This window comes from Haliotis rufescens, unplaced genomic scaffold (assembly GCF_023055435.1).
Source record: "Haliotis rufescens isolate VD_foot unplaced genomic scaffold, xgHalRufe1.0.p SCAF_18, whole genome shotgun sequence".
Taxonomy (NCBI): domain Eukaryota; kingdom Metazoa; phylum Mollusca; class Gastropoda; order Lepetellida; family Haliotidae; genus Haliotis; species Haliotis rufescens.
The window spans coordinates 9084310-9108981 of NW_025963868.1; the positions used below are offsets into that span (position 1 = coordinate 9084310).

Here is a 24672-nt window from a genome sequence, read left to right on the forward strand (position 1 = left end):
ACAATAATTTCAGAAGCAATTTCATCCGACCATTGAAACAAAACTCAAGTTGTATCATTGGGTACTTTTTAATGGAATCACCAGTAGATTGGGAGAAAACGTGTGCACAGCTGATTACTATTTCCGGCTTAGTTTATGAGAAAATACACACGGTAATCTTAATCTCTGCATATAAAACAATACCCATGGGAGCAGGAAATACAGTTTTAACGGTAAGTCATAGGGTCTAGTGATGTTTCATATCAAATTTCATATTATTATTGACCAAGTTTGTTATGTATACGTGTTGTTCACCTGAATTCACTGAAGGGATACAAAGAGTTTTTCAAAGCGCATAACACTCGATAAATATTCTTTTTACACTATGAATCATAAACAACTACTTTTCTAGTCTTTTTTCAAACTTTGAAATGTACATCGTGGATCATGTTAGGTAGGCAGAGCATGTACTCTTGTGTACAGGCCAAAACATTGTCGGTACCCAGAGCGCCTCATTGTGTCCCCTAACAATGTTGACATTTTAATTTTTCTGAAAAAGAACCTGAAGTTGAACTATTCACTGTGAAGTACATTGACTTTTTTCTGCTGTTTTGAAACTTGAAGTGTTTTTTTAAGGAAAGTTATCACTTTGAAACTTCAGTAGTCTTGTAATTATAAATAATTTTGACTTCCAAAATCATGGAAGATCCAATCTTCACATGCTTCAAGTCTTGAAACTTAGTAAATGCTGGAGTACCGTAATCTGCATTTTTGCGTATCGTACGGTGACCTTCCTGTATCATTGCAGTCCTAATATGTACAATACAATCTTGTGTACTCACAGAGGTTCTGACTCTACAATCTTTTGGTGGCTTTTTAAGTTGGGCTTTCCAACCCTGGTCACTGAAAGTAAAGAGTGAATGAAAATGAACTGAGTTATACATCTTATATGATTCAAACATAAATAAATAACTGGCACTTGTAAATCTTCCAATCATGATGTTTAGCAGTTAACATTTGGATGAGTATCATCAACCATAGCAATATTTTCCCACTGCCAGTGCCAAGACTTAAAATATTCTTTACTAGACCATGGATTTTGACTAGTGGCTGATGTTATGTTGCTGATGTATCAGCGTCAACACACTTTTGGTTTCTAACAAATACATACATCGTAGTTTACATTTTCAGCTGTCAAAACAATTCACAAGCTCATTATCATGGCATTTTTATGTTAATAGGAATCAGAGAGGGAGATAGGTTAAAGGCCACACTTAATGCGAAAAGGGATGCTGGTCTCAAAGGATTACTACTTATGCAGTGTTTGAATTTATGAAGGGTCCTGCGGTCCTTGAGTTTTTCACTGATGCAAAAGACATAAGGGCTGGTTGAATTTCGAACATTTTGAGGCTGTTTCTATGCCATCACTATTTGGGCTAGTCAACTTTCTAGGCTTACTTCTATTCCTGTCAAACCAGACCCCCTAGTATGTTGCTGACAAACCAAAAATCACATTCATAAGCAGGGCGAATCAGGGGATGAAGCAATGATCAAAGGATTCTGGCATTCACAAGCAGGATTAGATTTAACAACAAACTTGTATGCAGCCAGCAGGGCTTGCTCCTTTCAAAAGTTATTGGCCCTTCTCCAAACTAACTGACCTACAACTAAATTATTCTACCCAGTAGGGGTCTGAAACTTTTGGAATTCAACCCTAAAAAGTCTTACCATGCACTGTTCAGAAAAGGCCGACCACGAGTGTTGTGGAAAATGGCATAGGTTACTCCCCTCTACTGACTGTAAGAAGTAGTAGTTGGTTTGTTTGTTTATTGTTTAACACCGCACTCAGCAATATTCCAGCTATATGACGGCGGTCTGTAAATAATCCAAGTCTGGACCAGACAATCAAGTGATTAATATCATGAGCATCGATCAACGCAATTGGGATACGACATGCATCAACCATGTCAGCTAGCCTGGCCATCTGATCCCGTTAGTTGCCTCTTACGACAAGCATGGGTTGCTGAAGCCTTATTCCCACGGATCTTCACGGGTCAAGACGTAGTAGCCCTTCGGCTGTCATAACACTGTCTCCCCGAATAGGGGTTGGATAGAGATAAGATAATCCACACAGACTTCTTGCATCCCATTTTTTCCTAAATAGTCATTATGGAACACAACAGATGCATGTATTATCAATATACATTAACTTGATTAGGAGAAATACAAGCCGCAAGTTAGCTCTGGACTTAAGATTTGGGAACAGACTTCTGGTAACATGAATTATCAGATCCATCACAGGTTAATCTTAAAGTTCAGCTGTTGCATTCTGTCGACACTGCCAGCAAAATATATTGCTTTGATATGAATGAAATGAAATGAATATTACCGAGGACCAACAACTTACTTTGCCGCGGCAGAAGCCTTGATGTCGGCAGCATTAGCATGACTAGTATGGTTGTTTGTATTTTGTAGCTCCACCTGTGGGGAAGCCATCTTGTCAAATACGTCAACACTGGAGTAAGGTCCAATAATCTCCCAAATTTCGTATCAGCGCAGGATCAAGTATCACAACAGCATAGAGACACCTGAAATGAGAGAGGAACTTCTTAAGGTGAATAACATTGGTGAGGTTGCTCCCTCTGCCCCTGAAAATATATATTGAACCTCGATACCGGCTTTGTCTGTTGCAATATTCCAGCTATGTGACTGTGGGCTGGAAAAAATCGACTAGGCTATTCATATTGGTGTTTGGACAGTATCCATGTCACAATTTGACGTATGAGATTGTTTTTCAATTTCATACAGTACTCGGCAACTGACAGAACAGATATTTGATCCAATGTCACCGATATGTAATAGCAAGTTCCAGATTTATGAGACGCTTATACTCATTACCAAGTTCATTTTGATGTGGCATCTTTCCAGCGTTGCTCCCAACAATTCGAAACATATTGTTATCCGACATACACGGCGTCGGTTGTGCCTCAACTGACATTATGTTCCATGCATAATAATGTCGAAATTATGGAAACCATGTGAAAGAGACTAACATATCAAATATATTTCCATCCCGGAGTAAAGCCGTTTAACATGAACAAAATATTTCTATAAACAAACGGGAAATGACACAATAACCGGTTTTCAATTTCACGCTGTAAACAAATCTAGAATTTTACTGTACCAGGTAGGCGTTAAAATGTTGCAGCTATCGGATACAGGGGGCAGTTAGAGCTAAAATCGAAATCGAAACATGAAGGTCAATTACTTTACTTCCTTTCCAAATTGTCACTTGGCTTGTTCTAACCTTAAAACATCGAGGATGACTTGGATTCGCTAGGTTGACTTACCAATATCGGTATCTAATATGGCCGTCATATATCAGTAGGGGGCGCTGTCACGGACAATTCAAATACAAAATAACTTGTAAAAGAAAATTCATGAACATATAGGAAAGGGAAGAAGCTATTAAAAAAATGTTTTGAATACATTTACACAGGAATAACGATATATAATGGAAAAAAATAACGATCGATATCTGGCCTTGACCTTTGAGTTTGACATTGCAAACTGACTGCTGCTGCCGCGACGCCAGCTGATACAAAAGCATTGACAGTGGAAACTTGGACATTGCGTGTTTTCTCAAAGCTGTCCAAAATTGACTGACTGTGAAGTATGTATATAGCTGATACGGTAGAAGTCAATGTCATTTTGTCATTTTCTCACGCGTCCCCATGTTCGATGCATTAACGATGTTACGATCTATCCAAATCTGCAAATAGGACTAAAGTGCAAATAAACCTTATTTACGAGCCTCTTGTTTTGTATATGATATTTGCATTAACGATGTTACGATCTATCCAAATCTGCAAATAGGACTAAAGTGCAAATAAACCTTATTTACGAGCCTCTTGTAATATTTTGTATATGATATTTGCATTAACGATGTTACGATCTATCCAAATCTGCAAATAGGACTAAAGTGCAAATAAACCTTATTTACGAGCCTCTTGTAATATTTTGTATATGATATTTGCATTAACGATGTTACGATCTATCCAAATCTGCAAATAGGACTAAAGTGCAAATAAACCTTATTTACGAGCCTCTTTTAATGTTTTGCTTACGATATTTGCATTAATGATGTTACGATCTATCCAAATCTGCATGAGACCCATGAGACTTGCACATTGAGGATTGAAAGAGAAAACTATTTAAAACTCATAAAATTTGGACTGAAATGCAGTGATTTCGAAAAGTGAAATATATTTGTCTGCTTGTTTGCAATCAGAATTTGGTCTATGGGGGATGAATGAATGACCAAATATGGCATCCAACCATCGCACAAGTACAACAGAAATCGAGCAGCGATCCACTGAAGCATTTCTGAGAGGGAAGGTGAAAGAGGTAAGAAATAAGGCGATGCTCAATAGGGCTGGGGCGATACACCGACTGTGTGATCCGATACTTATCACGATACCTTGCTAACGATCCGATGTGTATCACGATAGTTGCATGTGCACTTTTCTGTGGTGCGTAAGCCATATTTTTCATAGACAGGATGGCCAAATACCTAGCCCACTGATGATTTACAGTTGGCAGTGTCAAGTATGCAGTGGATGAAAATATTTATGTTTTCACCACTCATTTTCACTAGTAATTAGTGTTTGGTGTAACATTTATTGAAGAATATATTTAAGGTAGGAATGGATACTGTTTACTTTATGTGTGATTGTGATCGATACTTATTTTGAGAAGTAAAAAATCTCGATGCATTGGTGTATCCTCCCACTACTAATGCTCAGTCTCGGGCTCAAAGTAGGTCAACTTAAAGCACAAGGGTCGGTCTGATGATTAAAGCGTTCGCTCGTCACGCCAAAGACCCAGGTTCGATTCCCCACATGGGTACAATGTGTGCCATTTCTGGTATCCCCCGCCTTGATATTGCGGCAATATTGCTAAAAGCAGCTTAAAACGATACTCGCTCACTATTTATAAGACAAGACCCTGAAGATCTGGGGTAGAATAGGTCTTCAGCAACCCATGCTTGCCGTAAAAAGCGACTGTGCTTGTTGTAAGTGGCGACTAACGGGATCGGGTGGTCAGGCTCGCTGACTTGGTTGAAGCATGTTTATACCTCAACATGAGACCTGTGAAGATCAGGGTTAGAATAGTTCTTCAACAACCCATGCATGTCGTAAGAGGCGACTATGCTTGTCGTAAGAACACTGGTCAGGCTTCAGTGACTTGCTTGATGCATGTCATCGTATCCCAATTGGGTGGATCAATGCTCATGATGTCAATCAATGGATTGTCGGGGCTTGACTTGATTATTTACAGACCGCCATCATAAAGCTTGATCCCAATAATTCATTTCACGGATTCCTCCAGGAACCATGGGGTTCCTGTAAAGGCATGAAATAATGTAGTGATGTACTGTAAGATTTCATATATTCCTTGTCAAGAATTTGGTACAGTAAATATGGTTTACCTTACCTGATGCTACACCTATAGCACTGTGTAGTGTCAGGTACGTATAAAAAAATTGCATTTAACCAGAAATGATCATTATTGTGCATCCCTTGAAAGGCAATATATTTTTTTTCTGCGTCCATTCTATATGTTGTGTACTGGGTGCACATTTGCGTGTCATGTTAACCTTGTGATATGTAAAACTTCAGTCTTTATTGGCCGCTTATAAAGATTACCTACCTATATATATATATATGTGAATACTGCAATTCATTCTAAGGAGGGGGTGGCCCAGTCGTCTAAGGCGCCACGATTCGCTGTACAGAGTTGCGTCCCTTGGGCACGCCAGAAACCTATGATTGTGGGTTCGAATCCCGGTTCGCCCCGATTATGTTTCTAGGTTTGTCAGCACCATACCCGTGCCCGTGGGTTTCACCGAAGTGGTAAACGTCTGAGACCTGCGTCACTTCGGTCTTTCCTCCCACATTAAGCTGACACGCCGTGATATAACTGGAATACTGTTAAAAGCGGCGTTAAACCCAACTCACTCACTCATTCTAAGGGAGGTAACTGTGGTGTTTGTGTTTCAGCTGGAGGATGAGGTGGCTCGCCTCAAGAAGAGACTCGATGACCTTCGGAGGGCCAAAAACACCACCGTGCATAAGAGGGAACGTGAGGTCATACATGTTGGCGCTCCCTTTGGCAGACGGTATGATGGTAGCTTCCCAGCAGTGGAAGTTAATTGTTAATCTCTTTAATAAATATGAATTTAGACTTTTAGCTCCTCAAAGGGGTTTATCTAGACGTGTTCAGAGGCCAATTGTTCGTCCCCGAGTCTGCTGCAAATGATAGTAAAAATTACCAATTTGTATAAAATAATTCCTAATTCTTTATATAAAAATGTTATATTTGGGATAACACTTTCTTAGTACAGTACAGATTCTCGTACTTTTTGGGGGGGTTGAGTCCCGTCTGGGATTCGAACCCACACTTGCCAGAGTGAGGCACCTAATCGCCAGCACACAAAGTCAGCGATCTAACCCACTCAGCCACTGAGGCTTCCACAAAAATGAAAGTCCGACAACTGGTAGTCTAGATCACGTACCTTGAGTACCCCTCTGACTAGTGTAAATTGGCACGGCTCCCATTCATAATTCATAATTCTTTATAATTTACGATAATAAGATTTTGTCCTGGTTTGCTTGTCAAGGGCACTTAGTTTGGAATCTGATATAAATCCCCACACCAGGACCAAAAGTTGAAGAGATTTTATGTCTGTTTGTCTGTTAATTTTCAACTTTTTCCTGTAACCTGTCGAAAAGGCTACATGTCAAGAAAGTGTCCAGCACCATGGTAGAACTCTGATGGGTTGTTAGCATTAGATTTGGTTGGTTGGTTGGTTGGTTGGTTGTTTAACGCCGCACTCAGCAATATTCCAGCTATATGACGGCGTCTGTAAATCATCGAGTCTGGACCAGACAATTCAGTGACTGACATCATGAGCATCGCTCCACGTAATTGGGATACAATGACATGCATCAACCAAGTCAACAAGCCTGAGCACCTGATCCCGTTAGTCGCCCCTTACCAAGAGTCGCCTAAAGGCAAGCATGGGTTGCTGAAGACCTATTCTACCCCGGATCTTCTGTGTATTTACTATGTATATTTGGCATCTGAACTATATGAATAACAACCTCCTAATGTCCCTAATGGCAGGGAATAGTGATGACGCTGTTCCTTGTTTTTAATGTATCAGAGAGAGAAAGTCTGAGATGAAGAAAGATGGCGTTGATAATCCAGCCAAAGACATGGAAGAGTTGAGGAAACACTTTGCTGCAGAACTGGAAATAGTGAAGACACAATACGCACAGGTTTGTAAACAAAGACTAAAAATCGATTGACAAGTCTCAAGGAAGTTCAAACTACTGGGCAATGGGGTACAGTAAATGGTGAATTCTCAGGAAATGTTACATTCTGAAATGATCCCAATGTCCGCGTATAGTCTGGAAGGTAACTTAAGGTACTGACGTTTACTACAATATCTGAAAAACTATTGGACCTACTCCAGTCAAAGTTGGTATGAGATTATTAAACAGTCCTACATAACTGGATATTACGTTTTAAGACAATCGGTGCATGAATAAAAAATCTGTCTATTTAGCTATCACTATATTTCATCAATAACCAGACCTGTTCGTCACGGGTGGAACGAGCATTCATTGAAACAGCCATCTGCATAATGCTACCCCTGCGTCACAGGGCCATATGACACAGTTGAACCAATCAATTCAACTTGCAAGGGTGCACGGGAATCACGCACGTTGAGACGCCCAACGCTAACACCGTATTCATGCGTGGGTGATTCCCGTGCACCCTTTCGAGTTGAGTAATATTTGACCGAGCAGTGTTTTTAGCTCACCTTAGTAAATCAGGTGAGCTGCTGAACCCTGTGAATTGCCCGACAAAATTAGTAATGAGTATATGAATAAAGATTATTAGCCTGTATATTCCTAATATGTGATATTTGCGATATGGAAATTATTAAACTATTTTTCATTCCTAAAAGTACAATATGTTTTTGCATTTATGGAGGAAACGCTAAGTGTGTTCACAAAAAATTGTGTTTATACCTCTATTAAGGCAAAAGTATATTTAAGTCAATTCTCACAAATACATATATCAATCTTTTAAAAAAGAATTGCTTGTTTAACCAATGAACAACTATGAAAGTCCAGTTTTCATCCTTGCTGAACTAGGCTGGAATTATGGAGTTATGTTTTGGCTGGACTAACAAGATTTAGGTTGGACTAACGAGTCTATGCATAATCCAGTCAAAATCGCGTAACGAAATCAACAACCGGTTCGTAAACTGCTGTGCATATTTCGGTTGATTGCAGGATTTGCAGAGCATGTATACAATCAACTAAGTGTCAACATATATTTTCCAAATCTTTTCATATTTTTAATCAAGGTGCTGACGTGATTTTATGCACTTCACGTTTTATTACAAAAGAGATCTTGATTACTGATCAGATCATCTTCACTGGGCGACACCATTTTGATTGAAGCAAATGCAAGTGATATGAGAGGTGGAATTGCATTAGTCATAACTATAATAACACAAACTGGGAAAGCTTTAGTTCCAGTTTGGGAACTGCCATTTGCTGCAGACTTGGGGGCCAATATCAGCTTCTGAGCAGGTCTAGATGAATCCCTGGTAGCGGCATTGAACATTGAACACTCACTCACTCACTCACTCACTCACTCACTCACTCACTCACTCACTCACTCACTCACTCACTCACTCACTCACTCACTCACTCACTCACTCACCCCACCCCACCCCACCATGGCCCACCCCACCCCACTCACTCACTCACTCACTCACTCACTCACTCACCCACCCACTCACCCACTCACTCTTACTCACTCACTCACTCAGCCTGACCCTGAATTTCAGGACTCCAAGTGTGACCATGAGGCTGAGCTGGCCCGTCTGAGGGTGGAGCTGAGTGACGCTGAGGGTGAGAATGCTGCACTGAGGGTGGAGAGCCAGCAGCTGAGGGAGAGGGTGGACACCCTGGCTACCGACCTCAGCATCAAGGAGGCGGGCTGGTGCGAGAAGGAGGAGAAGCTCAAGATCGAGGCAAGTTTTACCTGGGTGAAGATGGAGGTAGAGATTTACCTGGGTGAAGATGGAGGTAGGGATTTACCTGGGTGAAGATTGAGGAAGGGATTTTCCTGGGTGAAGATGGAGGTAGGGATTTACCTGGGTCAAGATGGAGGTAGGGATTTACCTGGGTCGAGATGGAGGTAGAGATTTACCTGGGTCAAGATGGAGGTAGGGATTTACCTGGGTCAAGATGGAGGTAGAGATTTACCCGGGTGTAGATGGAGGTACAGATTTACCTGGGTCAAGATGGAGGTAGAGATTTACCTGGGTCGAGATGGAGGTAGAGATTTACCTGGGTCAAGATGGAGGTAGAGATTTACCTGGGTCAAGATGGAGGTAGAGATTTACCCGGGTGAAGATGGAGGTAGAGATTTACCTGGGTCAAGATGGAGGTAGAGATTTACCTGGGTCAAGATGGAGGTAGGGATTTACCTGGGTCAAGATGGAGGTACAGATTTACCTGGGTCAAGATGGAGGTAGAGATTTACCTGGGTCAAGATGGAGGTAGAGATTTACCTGGGTCAAGATGGAGGTAGAGATTTACCTGGGTCAAGATGGTAGTAGAGATTTACCTGGGTGAAGATGGAGGTAGGGATTTACCTGGGTCAAAATGGAGGTAGGGATTTACCTGGGTCAAGATGGAGGTAGAGATTTACCTGGGTCAAGATGGAGGTAGAGATTTACCTGGGTCAAGATGGAGGTAGAGATTTACCTGGGTGAAGATGGAGGTAGAGATTTACCTGGGTCAAGATGGAGGTAGAGATTTACCTGGGTCAAGATGGAGGTAGAGATTTACCTGGGTCAAGATGGAGGTAGAGATTTACCTTGGTCAAGATGGAGGTAGAGATTTACCTGGGTCAAGATGGAGGTAGGGATTTACCTGGGTCAAGATGGAGGTAGAGATTTACCTGGGTCAAGATGGAGGTAGAGATTTACCTGGGTCAAGATGGAGGTAGGGATTTACCTGGGTCAAGATGGAGGTAGAGATTTACCTGGGTCAAGATAGAAGTTGGGTGAAGACTTATGTTGCACCCCTTCTTTCTGTTTGTCAGTGGAAGATGTCCATGGGATGTTATGAAACATATACACCTATGTTACAGCTGCAGCGATCCTGGGGTGAGAAGTATCGACAGTGGATGGAGTCGACGGAGTCAAAGATAGCAGAGCTTCAGCAGACCAATGCCTTACTGTGAGTGTGGGTCCCATGTCAAAGTTCCGCCTTGGTTGGGACTCCAGATTCTCCCTTATTTGTTATTCAATGCCATACCTCCATTTACCATGGGTTTGTCAAAATGGAAAACATCTAAGGTCTGCATCAGTTCAGGCTCTCCCCACACAACAAACTGACACGCTGTGATATAACTGTAATACTGTTCCATGTGGTTATGAAGTGTATTATAACAACCCTGGTCATCCGTGGGTACCTGTGGCAGAATGGGGGGGGGGGGGGGGGGGGGGGGGGGGGCACGGGTGGCCCAGTCGTCTAAGGCGCCCCAATTCGCTGTGCAGAGTTGCGTCCCCTGGGCACGCCAGAAACCTATGATTGTGGGTTCGAATCCCGGTTCGCCCCGATTATGTTTCTAGGTTTTTCAGCACCATACCCGTGCTCGTGGGTTTCACCAAAGTGGTAAACGTCTGAGACCTGCATCTCTTCGGGCTTTCCTCCCACATTAAGCTGACACGCCGCGATATAACTGGAATACTGTTAAAAGCGGCGTTAAACACAACTCACTCACTCACTGTGGCAGATTGGGAGCCATGTACCCTATTGTTATCGTTAGAGGCAGCCAAATTGGGACCTCATGGAGAATCTGGGTTAGAATGGGTCCCAAACAACCGATGCTGGTATTGAGACACGACTTGATGGATTGGGCGGCAAGACGCAGTGACTTGGTTGATCGCTTGTCATCGTACCCTGACGACATGGATCGATGTTCATGATGTCTATCACTTGATTGTCAAGTCCAGATTTAATTATTCACAGGCTGTCATCATATTGCTGAGTGCAGCGTTAAACAAGCTCATAATGTCAATCACTGGATTGTCTGGTCCAGACATGATTATTTACAGACCACCGTCATATAGCTGGAATACTGCTGAGTGAGGCGTAAAACAACAAACAAACAAATAAATTGTTATCAAACACAATATTACCCATGGAGACAGGTATATTGTCAATTTTGGGGTGGTATTTTCTTGCTGATTGGCTGGGTCATTCCGATTGTTCCATTGTTTGTAAAGACACCCGTAGCATGGCATGGTACCTCAATGGGCTAGCACTATCAAACCAGTATTAGTCCGGACTAGTACAAGCAGCCACACACACAAACTCATGATTGTGCATGCAAGGCGCTATACAAGTGCAATAATCTTGAAGTTGAGTGTAGAATCTTGAAGTTGAGTGTAGAATCTTGAAGTTGAGTGTAGAATCTTGAAGTTGAGTGTAGAATCTTAAAGTTGAGTGCAGAATCTTGAAGTTGAGTGTAGAATCTTGAAGTTGAGTGTAGAATCTTGAAGTTGAGTGTAGAATCTTAAAGTTGAGTGCAGAATCTTGAAGTTGAGTGTAGAATCTTGAAATTGAGTGTAGAATCTTGAAGTTGAGTGCAGAATCTTGAAGTTGAGTGTAGAATCTTGAAGTTGATGTTTCTGTCCTCAGACGTGGATATTTGAAGAAACAGAAGCCAGGTGAATCTGACCCCTCAGGACAAGATCAAGAATAATATTAGGTTGCCATGGATACAGATGAATGAACGTTTTTCTTCATGACTGAGTGATTCCAAGAAAACTTATTTTTTTATTATTGTTACCAGAAAAACTCTGCAACAGAACTGTGATATTTTGATTTGAGCCAAAACCCAGAGGAGATAGCAATTCATGATCTATTTTGATATTTTTATGCCCCCGATTGTCGGCAGTCTCGATCCAGTGATGGAAGATGATATGTCAATCGATCACTTGCCCATATATTTGTCTGCGAGATCTCCTGCTGATCTAACTGTTCTAACAAACTATCCTTACAAAAATGGCCTCCATTGTATGGCAGACATGGGAAGAGACAAGAGACATTGCAAACGATGTATCAAAATATCAGTGTTTGCCATTGTTTGTCCTACATTTGTCCTATGTAGATGTTGATGACCAAGGATTAGAGTTACTTCCCTTTGGTTTGAATTGCAACAGGGAGAAAAATGGCTGACTTTGACATTGTTGGCAATATCTCATTCCTATTACATTGATTAATATAATTATGAAGCCTTAAAGTTGGTTTAATACTATCACGATACTATTGCAATAGTTGACAACTATCGCAATAGTATTACAATAGTGTCAAGTACTATTGCATTACAATCGCAATAGTGAAAGGAGCCCAGATAGTCGCTTCTAATCTAACCCTGACTTTTCCACACAACATTGATCTCAGAACACACTCACTACCTCTAAGCTTAATGTACCATACTACATCACCAATCCTTGTGGTATGTGTAATTTGTCATGCTTTCTTGGGATTAATGTCGATAAACTGTGGGTACTTCTAGATGATGTGGGGGTGGTCGGGTAGCCTAATTGTTAAAGTGTTAGCTCGTCACGCTGAAGACCCAGGTTCAATTCCCGACATGGGTACAATGTGTGAAGCCCATTTCTGGTGAATTTGGAATTATATCACGGAAGATTAGCCACCGGTCCCACATTCCACACTGCTCTGTCCCAAATACCCTCTCAAAAGCCCCGTCCCACACTCCACACTGCTCTGTCCCAAATACCCTCTCAATAGCCCCCGGTCCCACATACCACACAGCTCTGTCCCAAATACCCTCTCAATAGCCCCCGGTTCCACATTCCACACTGCTCTGTCCCAAATACCCTCTCAATAGCCCCCGGTCCCACATACCACACTGCTCCATCCCAAATACCCTCTCAATAGCCCCCGGTCCCACATTCCACACTGCTCCGTCCCAAATACCCTCTCAATAGCCCCCGGTCCCACATTCCACACTGCTCCATCCCAAATACCCTCTCAATAGCCCCCGGTCCCACATTCCACACTGCTCCATCCCAAATACCCTCTGTCCCAAATACCCTCTCAATAGCCCCTGGTCCCACATACCACACTGCTCTGTCCCAAATACCCTCTCAATATACCCCGGTCCCACATACCCTCTCAATAGCCCCCGGTCCCACATACCACACTGCTCTGCCCCAAATACCCTCTCAATAGCCCCCGGTCCCACATACCACACTGCTCTGTCCCAAATACCCTCTCAATATACCCCGGTCCCTCATACCCTCTCAATAGCCCCCGGTCCCACATACCACACTGCTCTGCCCCAAATACCCTCTCAATAGCCCCGTCCCACATAACACACTGCTCTGTCCCAAATACCCTCTCAATAGCCCCCAGTCCCACATTCCACACTGCTCTGTCCCAAATACCCTCTCAATAGCCCCCGGTCCCACATTCCACACGGCTCTGTCCCAAATACCCTCTCAATAGCCCCCGGTCCCACATTCCACACGGCTCTGTCCCAAATACCCTCTCAATAGCCCCCGGTCCCACATACCACACTGCTCCGCCCCAAATACCTTCTCAATAGCCCCGTCCCACATACCACACTGCTCTGTCCCAAATTCCCTCTCAATAGCCCCCGGTCCCACATTCCACACGGCTCTGTCCCAAATACCCTCTCAATAGCCCCTGGTCCCACATACCACACTGCTCTGTCCCAAATACCCTCTCAATATACCCCGGTCCCACATACCCTCTCAATAGTCCCCGGTCCCACATACCACACTGCTCTGCCCCAAATACCCTCTCAATAGCCCCCAGTCCCACATTCCACACTGCTCTGTCCCAAATACCCTCTCAATATACCCCGGTCCCACATACCCTCTCAATAGCCCCCGGTCCCACATACCACACTGCTCTGTCCCAAATACCCTCTCAATAGCCCCGTCCCACATACCACACTGCTCTGTCCCAAATACCCTCTCAATAGCCCCCGGTCCCACATTCCACACTGCTCTGTCCCAAATACCCTCTCAATAGCCCCTGGTCCCACACTGCTCTGTCCCAAATACCCTCTCAATAGCCCCCGGTCCCACATACCACACTGCTCTGTCCCAAATACCCTCTCAATAGCCCCCGGTCCCACATACCCTCTCAATAGCCCCCGGTCCCACATACCACACTGCTCTGCCCCAAATACCCTCTCAATAGCCCCCGGTCCCACATACCACACTGCTCTGTCCCAAATACCCTCTCAATATACCCCGGTCCCTCATACCCTCTCAATAGCCCCCGGTCCCACATACCACACTGCTCTGCCCCAAATACCCTCTCAATAGCCCCGTCCCACATACCACACTGCTCTGTCCCAAATACCCTCTCAATAGCCCCCAGTCCCACATTCCACACGGCTCTGTCCCAAATACCCTCTCAATAGCCCCCGGTCCCACAGTCCACACGGCTCTGTCCCAAATACCCTCTCAATAGCCCCCAGTCCCACATACCACACTGCTCTGTCCCAAATACCCTCTCAATAGCCCCGTCCCACATACCACACTGCTCTGTCCCAAATACCCTCTCAATAGCCCCCGGTCCCACATTCCACACGGCTCTGTCCAAAATACCCTCTGTCCCAAATACCCTCTCAATAGCCCCTGGTCCCACATACCACACTGCTCTGTCCCAAATACCCTCTCAATATACCCCGGTCCCACATACCCTCTCAATAGCCCCCGGTCCCACATACCACACTGCTCTGCCCCAAATACCCTCTCAATAGCCCCCGGTCCCACATACCACACTGCTCTGTCCCAAATACCCTCTCAATAGCCCCCAGTCCCACATTCCACACTGCTCTGTCCCAAATACCCTCTCAATATACCCCGGTCCCACATACCCTCTCAATAGCCCCCGGTCCCACATACCACACTGCTCTGTCCCAAATACCCTCTCAATAGCCCCGTCCCACATACCACACTGCTCTGTCCCAAATACCCTCTCAATAGCCCCCGGTCCCACATTCCACACTGCTCTGTCCCAAATACCCTCTCAATAGCCCCTGGTCCCACACTGCTCTGTCCCAAATACCCTCTCAATAGCCCCCGGTCCCACATACCACACTGCTCTGTCCCAAATACCCTCTCAATAGCCCCCGGTCCCACATACCACACTGCTCTGTCCCAAATACCCTCTCAATAGCCCCCGGTCCCACATACCACACTGCTCTGTCCCAAATACCCTCTGTCCCAAATCCCTTTCAATAGACCCCGGTCCCACATACCACACTGCTCTGTCCCAAATATCCTATGTCCCAAATACCCTGGTCCGCCTACCAAAAGGGGGTTGGCAACCTTCGGCATTAGGTCGCCAGGTTGTGTTGTCATGTGACAGTATTATAATTATTAGAAATACATTATTCATTAGGAAGTTATTATTTATTAGTTATAAGCAACATCCTGTTTTATTATCCTTGATCAAGGTATATGTTTAACTATTTTGCACCAAGAATCGTTCTTATTGTGTTCACAGCGTGATACTGCATGGTCGTCACGGTTCTCACACTAAAATCAGTACACTTTTATTGGCATATATATATTTATTAGTAAGTTATTAATTATTTGTCATAGGTGATGATATCTTGTTATATTATCCTTGAGCTAGGTATTTGATGTATTGTTTTCACACTGAATCGTTCTCATTGTGTTCACAGCGTGATACTGAATGGTCGTCACGGTTCTTACACTAAAATCAGTACACTTTTATTGGCATATATATATTTATTAGTAAGTTATTAATGATTTGTTATAGGTGATGATATCTTGTTATATTATCCTTGAGCTAGGTATTTGATGTATTGTTTTGCACACTTAATCGTTCTTATTGTTCACAGCGTGATACTGAACGGTTGTCACGGTTCTCACACTAAAATCAGTCCACTTTTATTGCGTATTTATATATCTAAGAATGTTGTCTTTATTCCAAAGCCTGAGTGTGATGAAGTACGATCTGTGATGATTTATTTATTTCTATTTTTCATACTGTTGTTTGATACAATGTAATTTGTATTTTTCTGCAAATATATCAATAAACTATTTTATCATGTTTATATTTTGTGGTTTGTATGATGCTGGAATTGGCAATATGATGGCTTTGGATGTTGAAATATTGAACTTCGATGCATCAAATTATTTGAAATTATTATAAAGGTCATCCCAAATGTGTGTATTTGGCTATACAAAATAATAGTCTTGGTTCTCAGGCACCACCCACATCATCATAAAGTCTGCCGCACGTTTAGTTTTTATTTCCATTTTAAAAAAAATACAAAAAGAATAATACTGATTTGGATACATACTTGTTTGAACAAGCCAAAAAAAAAAAACCACCACCCTCCCAAACTATTTTTTAAAAAGTCATTGCCTCAGAACCAGTTCTTTTTCTCTTTTTTTTAGCCTTAGTTCCAACATCAGAGGGGCGGTCGGGTGGCCTAGTGGTTAAAGCGTTCACTCGTCACGCCGAAGACCCGGGTTCGATTCCCAAAATGGGTACAATGTGTAAAGCCCATTTCTGGTGTCCCCCGCCGTTATATTGCTGGAATATTGCTAAAAGCGGCGTAAAACCATACTCACTCCAACACCAGACTTGATTGAGAGAGTCCGTATATCCTACTTGTTACATCAGTGCACCCAGGTTTTCTCACCTAAGTGGTAAATGTCTAAGACCTGCATCCCTTGGGAGACCCGTGAAGATCCGGGGTAGAATAGGTCTTCAGCAACCCATGCTTGCCAGAAAAGGTGACTTTGCTTGTCGTAAGAGGGGACTAACGGGATCGGGTGGTCAGACTCGCTGACTTGGTTGATGCATTTCATCATATCCTAATTGCATGGGTTGATGCTAATGATGTCGATCACTGGATTGTCTGGTCCAGACCGTCATAAAGCTGGAATATTGCTGAGTGCGGCGTTAAACAACAACCAAACAACCATCCTTTGGGGCTTTCCCCCCACATTAAGCTGACACGCTGTGATATAACTGGAATACCGTTCAAAGCGGCATTAATCACTCACTCACTCAATCACTGTATCTGCCATATGCAAACAGTTTAATATGGAATGGTTAAAAATTAAAATGATGCAGGTTGTATATGTTGTTATATACCAAGATTCTCTGGTTTGGATCCCTCACCAGTGGATCCTGGCAGCTCTAAGGGAGATAATTGAGAGTTGTAGCACCTTGAACCAGGGTCTAGCACTGATACATGACTGACTGACTGAGGTCAACTGTCACGGCTCGTGGGTATTGCAGCTGGGAGTGACCAGGCCTTAGGACGGCTCCATGCTGGCCAGACTGCCCGAATGGTTGCCAATGCTTTTAATTTGTCCACGTGAGAACCCTCTACAGATTACAGCAACAATACCAGGTCACCAAAAGCATGCAGTCATCCTTAAGCCTGTTTTCTCTGATTCTTCAGAAGTCTTGGTCCGGCGATGGTTTGATATAAGAGTGTTGGATCGACGTATTGGGGTGACCATTTTCAAAAAAGGCCCAAAAGAAAAGCCAGTGAATTTTGATTTTCATGGGAAGCATTCGGAACTTTGTACCATGGTCGTTTGTTAAGCTGTGTTTCAGCGACCTATTATATCCATATTTGAGTCACTTTTTGTCTGTTAACATTAAATTTGTATACAGACTAATGCCAAACTCAAGATACATCCACAAAATGCATCGATATTTCAATGGGAAACTTTCATGAATTTTTTGCATGAAGTGACATTTCTTTTGTGGTTCAGTATATATTGAGGCAATGAGTGAATTGGCTGTAACGCCGCTTTTAACAGTATTCCAGTTATATCGCGGCGTGTCAGCTTAATGTGGGAGGGAAGCCCGAAGTGATACAGGTCTCAGATGTTTACCAATTTGGTGAAACCCACGCTATGGTGCTGACAAATCTAGAAACATAATCGGGGCGAACCGGGATTTGAACTCACAATCGTAGGTTTCTGGCATGCCCAAGGGACGCAACTCTGCACAGCGAATCACGGCACCTTAGACGACTGGGCCACCCTTCCCCCTATTGAGGCAATGTTTTGTTTGTTTAACACTGTACTCAGCACTATTCCATCTATTCCAAATGGGTAGATTGATGTCATACCCCCGTCATATAGCTGAAATCTTACTGGGTGCGGCGTTAAACAAAACAAACAAAACATGTATCAACACATCCATCAATGATACAATAGTCTATTTAAACTTGATGCATCAATGCCAAAACTTGAACACTCACCAAAACTTGAACACTCACCAAAACAACACGTTGCTTCTTGCTAAACTACTGATTTATAAAACAACACCAATTTTTATTGAGAGACTTTATAGGTAAGCATAAAGAAATATCAGCATGTGTAAATAGATAAACAGCAAATAATCAAATTCCAAAAATGATTAACAAAATATGTAACAATTTGATGAATAGGTTACAATCAACAATCCAATGTGATAGCAAAAAAATAATAAATGTCACAAGTACACGAGGAATAACTGGTGACACATCCATTCCTTCCCACTTCACTTACCTCCCTTACTGTGATGTTTGTCCATGACCATGAGACTTGCATTTAATAGTAGGTCTACATCACTTGAGTGAGTGAGTGAGTATGGTTTTACGCCGCTTTTAGCAATATTCCAGCAATATCACGGCGGGGGACATCAGAAATGGGCTTCACACATACCCATGTCGGGAATCGAACCCGGGTCTTTGGCGTGACGAGCGAACGCTTTAACCATTAGGCTACCCGACTGCCCCGTTTCTACTATGACAATGGCTAATACAACTACGCTACGACCAAGACCGCTACAGTCCAATTTGCTTGATCTTTGTTTATGCAGTACGATTCCAGCCATAACATGGAGCCTTGGAAATAATCAAGTCATGGCGACCGCCCCGCTCTACCAAGAAACTACCATGAGAACCATATCACAGCTTATAATAGTAGGTTTACATCATTTGAGAAATACCGTATTCGACGTAAAAAGCGCCACCGTCTAATAAGCGCCCATGGCGATAATTGCTAATATATTGACTAGTGAACAATCTCAACCCCTTCCGATTGATCAATGTACACAAGACTTATTTATTCGTGTATAATACGCACTCGTGTGTTATATGCACCCTTAATAATGGGCAATTAAATTCTGGAATAATATATCTCTCGTATACAAACATTTCAGTCTGTCAGCATAAACCACAAAATTTATCTTTCAACTCTGTTTTTTTCACCAAAATATTCTAATAAGAGCCCCCTATTTCTAATTTTGAGCGCACTGGGCGCTCATTACGTCGAATACGGTATGTCAAACTAGAGATGTAACCAAAACATGGTAAAGGGAGTTTTCAAGTCCTTTACTCCTGTTCATACCTACAGCCATCTCAGTCAGTAGAAATATACAAGTAGTTGTCGGGAGAAACCTTCACTAGCATTTATCCAGTTGTCCAGTGTAAATGTCCAGCCCTATACATGTGTATATAATACATTAATGACACCTGTATGTGAAATACATGATAAATATATATACATGATACATACATCATAAATATGCTACAACAGGTGGCCGAAAAATTCTGAACCGAACTACGATTTGTTTGTTTGTTTGTTGTTTAGCGCTGCACTTGGCTATATTCCAGCTTTATGACGGCGGTCTGTAAATAATCGAGTCTGGACCAGACAATCCAGTGATTGATATCATGAGCATCGATCCATGCAATTGGGATACAATGACATGAATCAACCAAGTCAGCGAGCCTGACTACCCGATCCCATTAGGAAGCCTTCAGTGTAATCCAGGCACTATAGGAGTACATTGACCTCGTAGGGGATTATATGGAAAAACAATTAACAATCAACTCCATCAAATTAGGCACAGAACTTTTCGGCCACCCCTCGTACATGCATGTAATATATATGGTACAAACATGATACAAATGTATATACATGATACTCATACATACATACATGATACATACATATATCCGTGTATACATGACAATCATAAAATTTTCTTCTTCAATCAGGAAAACCTTATTTCACAACATTTCATACACTGTTATTAAGATCTCCACACTCCAATAATATATACATTTTCTTGGATGAACATACACTATTTAATAAGGGTGTGAGGTTTTACCGGTACACCGGTATATTGTGGTGCAAATCTTCAGCAATACGTATTGTGATTCATTTGTAAACATAGCAATATATTGGGCCAAATATAAATAAGTATATTTCTGTGTTCCTAATTGATATTGAGATGGAAAACAGTATCTCTCTGATACAACTTGCCTCTGACAATCTTTTTATCAGTTAGCGTGTACACATCACGACTATCAAGCTCCTCGCAGCGATAGCCCATTGGCGGAGCCCTCTATACCAAGAATATAACGAAGGCGTCACGCGCTGGGAAGGAGCTTGATGGTATCTGACATTAATACAGGGTATAACTCTGATGAAAATGTAAATTTTCAATATATTGCAATACTTATCGCAATACAGGTTAATGTATGGCAATATATTGCAATACAAAATCCAGGTCAATACAGAGCCCTACTATTTATTAGAATTGGCCCAAAACTGGACAAGTTGAGATGGGAGTGAGTGAGTGAGTTGGGTTTAACGCCGCTTTTAACAGTATTCCAGTTATATCGCTGCGTGTCAGCTTAATGTGGGAGGAAAGCCTGAAGTGACGCAGGTCTTAGACGTTTACCACTTTCCGCGAAACCCACGAGCACGGGTATGGTGCTGACAAACCTAGAAACATAATCGGGGCGAACCAGGATTCGAACCCACAATCATAGGTTTCTGGCGTGCCCAAGGGATGCAACTCTGCACAGCAAATCGCGGCGCCTTAGACGACTGGGCCACCCGTGCCCCCAGTTGAGATAGGAAGAAAGGTTGTCGTAAATCTATGTTAAAGTGTGAGAGCTACGATCATCGTAGTACTACGACTGTTGTAAGTCTATGTTATAGAATGGGAGCTACGATCATCGTAGTACTACGACTGTTGTAAGTCTATGTTATAGAATGGGAGCTAGCATTACGAACCCTTTGTGGAGCGGGATCCAGTGGGAATGACACAATTCTATAAATAGACATCCAATCAAATAACACCATTTTCATGATTAGAACAAGAAGTTGTACCACCAATCACCAGAACAATTTTATACCCTCTCAAATAATTCTCATTAATTAGCACATTTTCCCAGGGCTTGGGAGTTAACTGACCATAAAAGTCCCGTTACAACCCTTGCCGAGTCCACTCTTAACTGTGACACCACATAGAACCTATACTACTACTAGAACTAACCTCAAATCAATATTAATGCTCATTCATATTTTATATTTTCCCTTTCACATTTCATCATTTTCATGAAGAAAATCAAATCATTCCTGTCTAACTTCACCACACAATCCACATCAACAAACCATATCTTACACACCAAAGGAGAGTATGCTCTATTCAGATTTCACCATATTCTTTGATTCCATGTCAAATCCATGAACCTAAAGGCTCATACACCCATAAAGTTCATACATGTTTGTTTGTTGTTTGACGCCGCACTCAACAATATGACGGCGGTCTGTAAATAATCGATTCTGGACCAGACAGTCCAGTGATTGATGTCATGGGCATCGATCCACGCAATTGGGATCGATGACATGCATCAAACCAAGTCAGCGAGCCTGACCACCCGATCCCGTTAGTCGCCTCTCACGACAAGCATAGTCGCCTTTTACGGCAAGCATGGGTTGCTGAAGACCTATTCTACCCCGGATCTTCACGGGTCCATACATGTATCTACCACTTGCTTTCAGTATAAGTACTTATCTCACCTCCATGTCAGAATGTTGAGATCTGATTGGTTCACGTGATCTTGATTAAGTACTTACGGAGGGAGATAAATTTCTGAGTGTGAGAATAAATGTCTTATACCCCGCCATGAAGAAACCAAGATGGACATTGACTTCTGAGCTGGGATAATAATCACTTGCACCCTGCTACAAGGCAAAAAGCTGCACATTGTTGTCAATCCAACAGCTATATTCTATCAATTTTCAATTTGCTTAAATTCTTTTGCAATGAAATTGAAACATGTCAGTAAGATAAATTCGTTGTAGTATCACTTGGGGTATATGTGGGTACATGCATGCCTTGTTATGTTTTATAGCACTTAGTTGATACAGCTACAACTTATTTTATTACGACAGTCTACCAATTGTCTTTGATATAAGCAATTGTCTACATCTACCAATTGTCTACATCTGCCAATTGTCTTTGATATAAGATATTGTCTACATTTACCAATTGTCTTTGATATAAGCAATTGTCTACATCTACCAATTGTCTACATCTGCCAATTGTCTTTGATATAAGATATTGTCTACATTTACCAATTGTCTTTGATATAAGCAATTGTCTACATCTACCAATTGTCTTCATCTGCCAATTGTCTTTGATATAAGATATTGTCTACATTTACCAATTGTCTTTGATATAAGCAATTGTCTACATCTACCAATTGTCTACATCTGCCAATTGTCTTTGATATAAGCAATTGTCTACATCTACCAATTGTCTTTGATATAAGCAATTGTCTACATAGCATAGCCCTGGCAAAACGTATTTAGATACATGTATTGAACAATCTCATCATTCATACACTGAAGTTGACTTAAGTTACATCTTTATTCAACCATATAAAAAATCAGAAGAAATGGGTGCATAGTCAGAAAGAAATGTGAACATTAGTGACTTGTAGTGTAACCATAGAGTTCTAGATAATTTTGGTCATTAAACAATATATCACGTGACTAAGCACGGGTCTGGGTAGTCCTGTTGGTACCCGGGTCCTACTCAGTACCCACCCGATCGGGGTACCCGAGTTACCCATCCCAGCCCTACTGGGTACATATATGTAGTACCCTAAGCCACAAAACTTAAGTAACATAAGTAACTAAGTAGGTCAGCATCCCAACACTGGCCCTGACTAAGCTAATATAGTACCCTTAACGACAACAGCCATCAGCTTAAGAAACAGTGAGTAACTACGTGGGTCAGCATCCCAACACTAGCCCTGACTAAGCTAATATAGTACCCTTAACGACAACAGCCATCAGCTTAAGAAACAGTGAGTAACTACGTGGGTCAGCATCCCAACACTAGCCCTGACTAAGCTAATATAGTACCCTTAACGACAACAGCCATCAGCTTAAGAAACAGTGAGTAACTACGTGGGTCAGCATCCCAACACTGGCCCTGACTAAGCTAATATAGTACCCTTAACGACAACGGCCATCAGCTTAAGAAACAGTGAGTAACTACGTAGGTCAGCATCCCAACACTGGCCCTGACTAAGCTAATATAGTACCCTTAACGACAACAGCCATCAGCTTAAGAAACAGTGAGTAACTACGTGGGTCAGCATCCCAACACTAGCCCTGACTAAGCTAATATAGTACCCTTAACGACAACAGCCATCAGCTTAAGAAACAGTGAGTAACTACGTGGGTCAGCATCCCAACACTGGCCCTGACTAAGCTAATATAGTACCCTTAACGACAACGGCCATCAGCTTAAGAAACAGTGAGTAACTACGTGGGTCAGCATCCCAACACTGGCCCTGACTAAGCTAATATAGTACCCTTAACGACAACAGCCATCAGCTTAAGAAACAGTGAGTAACTACGTGGGTCAGCATCCCAACACTGGCCCTGACTAAGCTAATATAGTACCCTTAACGACAACGGCCATTAGCTTAAGAAACAGTGAGTAACTACGCGGGTCAGCATCCCAACACTGGCCCTGACTAAGCTAATATAGTACCCTTAACGACAACGGCCATCAGCTTAAGAAACAGTGAGTAACTACGTAGGTCGGCATCCCAACACTGGCCCTGACTAAGCTAATATAGTACCTTAACGACAACAGCCATCAGCTTAAGAAACAGTGAGTAACTACGTAGGTCAGCATCCCAACACTGGCCCTGACTAAGGGGGATGGAGGTAGTTTGCTATAACTTTTGTTAGACAAGATATGTTTTGGTCACTGTCTGAAATCATTTCTGTGCAGTGGGGAGCCAATAGCTCCACATCGTCTCACAATAGTTTCACAATAGTTTCACAATAGTTTCACAATAGTTTCACAAACAGATATTTGGTTTACATCCAGCATACTGATACATGATTTTTGTCCAGGCTCACCTCCACCAATGATATCACATGGTCACATAATAGACAGACAGACACTCAGACACAGACAGACACTCAGACACAGACAGACAGACAAAAAGACAGACAGAAACACACACACACACACACTCACAGACAGACACACATACACACACACACACACTCACAGACAGACACACATACACACACAGACAGACACACACAAACATACACAGGCAGACAGACAGACACATACTCACAGACAGACACACACACACACACACACACACTCACAGACAGACACACACAAACAGACAGATACCCAG

General features: G+C 42.4%; 2 protein-coding genes across 4 annotated transcripts in view; one reads left to right on the top strand and one right to left on the bottom strand.

Annotated features, from left to right (window-relative positions):
• LOC124121803 (ATP-dependent RNA helicase cgh-1-like) overlaps positions 1-3382 on the bottom strand; it is a 24772-nt gene extending 21390 nt beyond the window's left edge. The window contains exons 1-3 of one of the 3 annotated variants that reach the window (XM_046484877.2): positions 3330-3382; positions 2387-2567; positions 822-882 (exon numbers count right to left, since the gene is read on the bottom strand). In XM_046484877.2, coding sequence (XP_046340833.1) covers positions 822-882; positions 2387-2475 — 150 coding nt within the window. In that variant the 5' untranslated portion in view covers positions 2476-2567; positions 3330-3382. Of the gene's footprint in view, positions 1-821; positions 883-2386; positions 2568-3247 lie in introns of all 3 variants that reach the window. The other 2 variants (XM_046484878.2, XM_046484880.2) reach the window with 2 other exon arrangements.
• On the top strand, positions 3269-13748 carry LOC124121805. The gene is made up of 8 exons (XM_048398660.1): positions 3269-3652; positions 4271-4386; positions 6042-6195; positions 6774-6789; positions 7208-7322; positions 8912-9097; positions 10225-10313; positions 11781-13748. Exons 2-8 carry the CDS (start codon positions 4306-4308, stop codon positions 11842-11844), a joined length of 705 nt encoding a protein of 234 aa, XP_048254617.1. The 5' UTR covers positions 3269-3652; positions 4271-4305; the 3' UTR covers positions 11845-13748.
• Positions 13749-24672: the final 10924 nt, after the last annotated feature.

Excerpts from the sequence above, each read along its gene's own strand:
- LOC124121805 (XM_048398660.1), top strand. The coding sequence starts at position 4,306 with ATGGCATCCAACCATCGCACAAGTACAACAGAAATCGAGCAGCGATCC. Across the intron at positions 9,098-10,224 it reads AGGAGAAGCTCAAGATCGAG|CTGCAGCGATCCTGGGGTGA; the intron begins GCAAGTTTTACC and ends CCTATGTTACAG. Across the intron at positions 10,314-11,780 it reads CAGCAGACCAATGCCTTACT|ACGTGGATATTTGAAGAAAC; the intron begins GTGAGTGTGGGT and ends TTCTGTCCTCAG.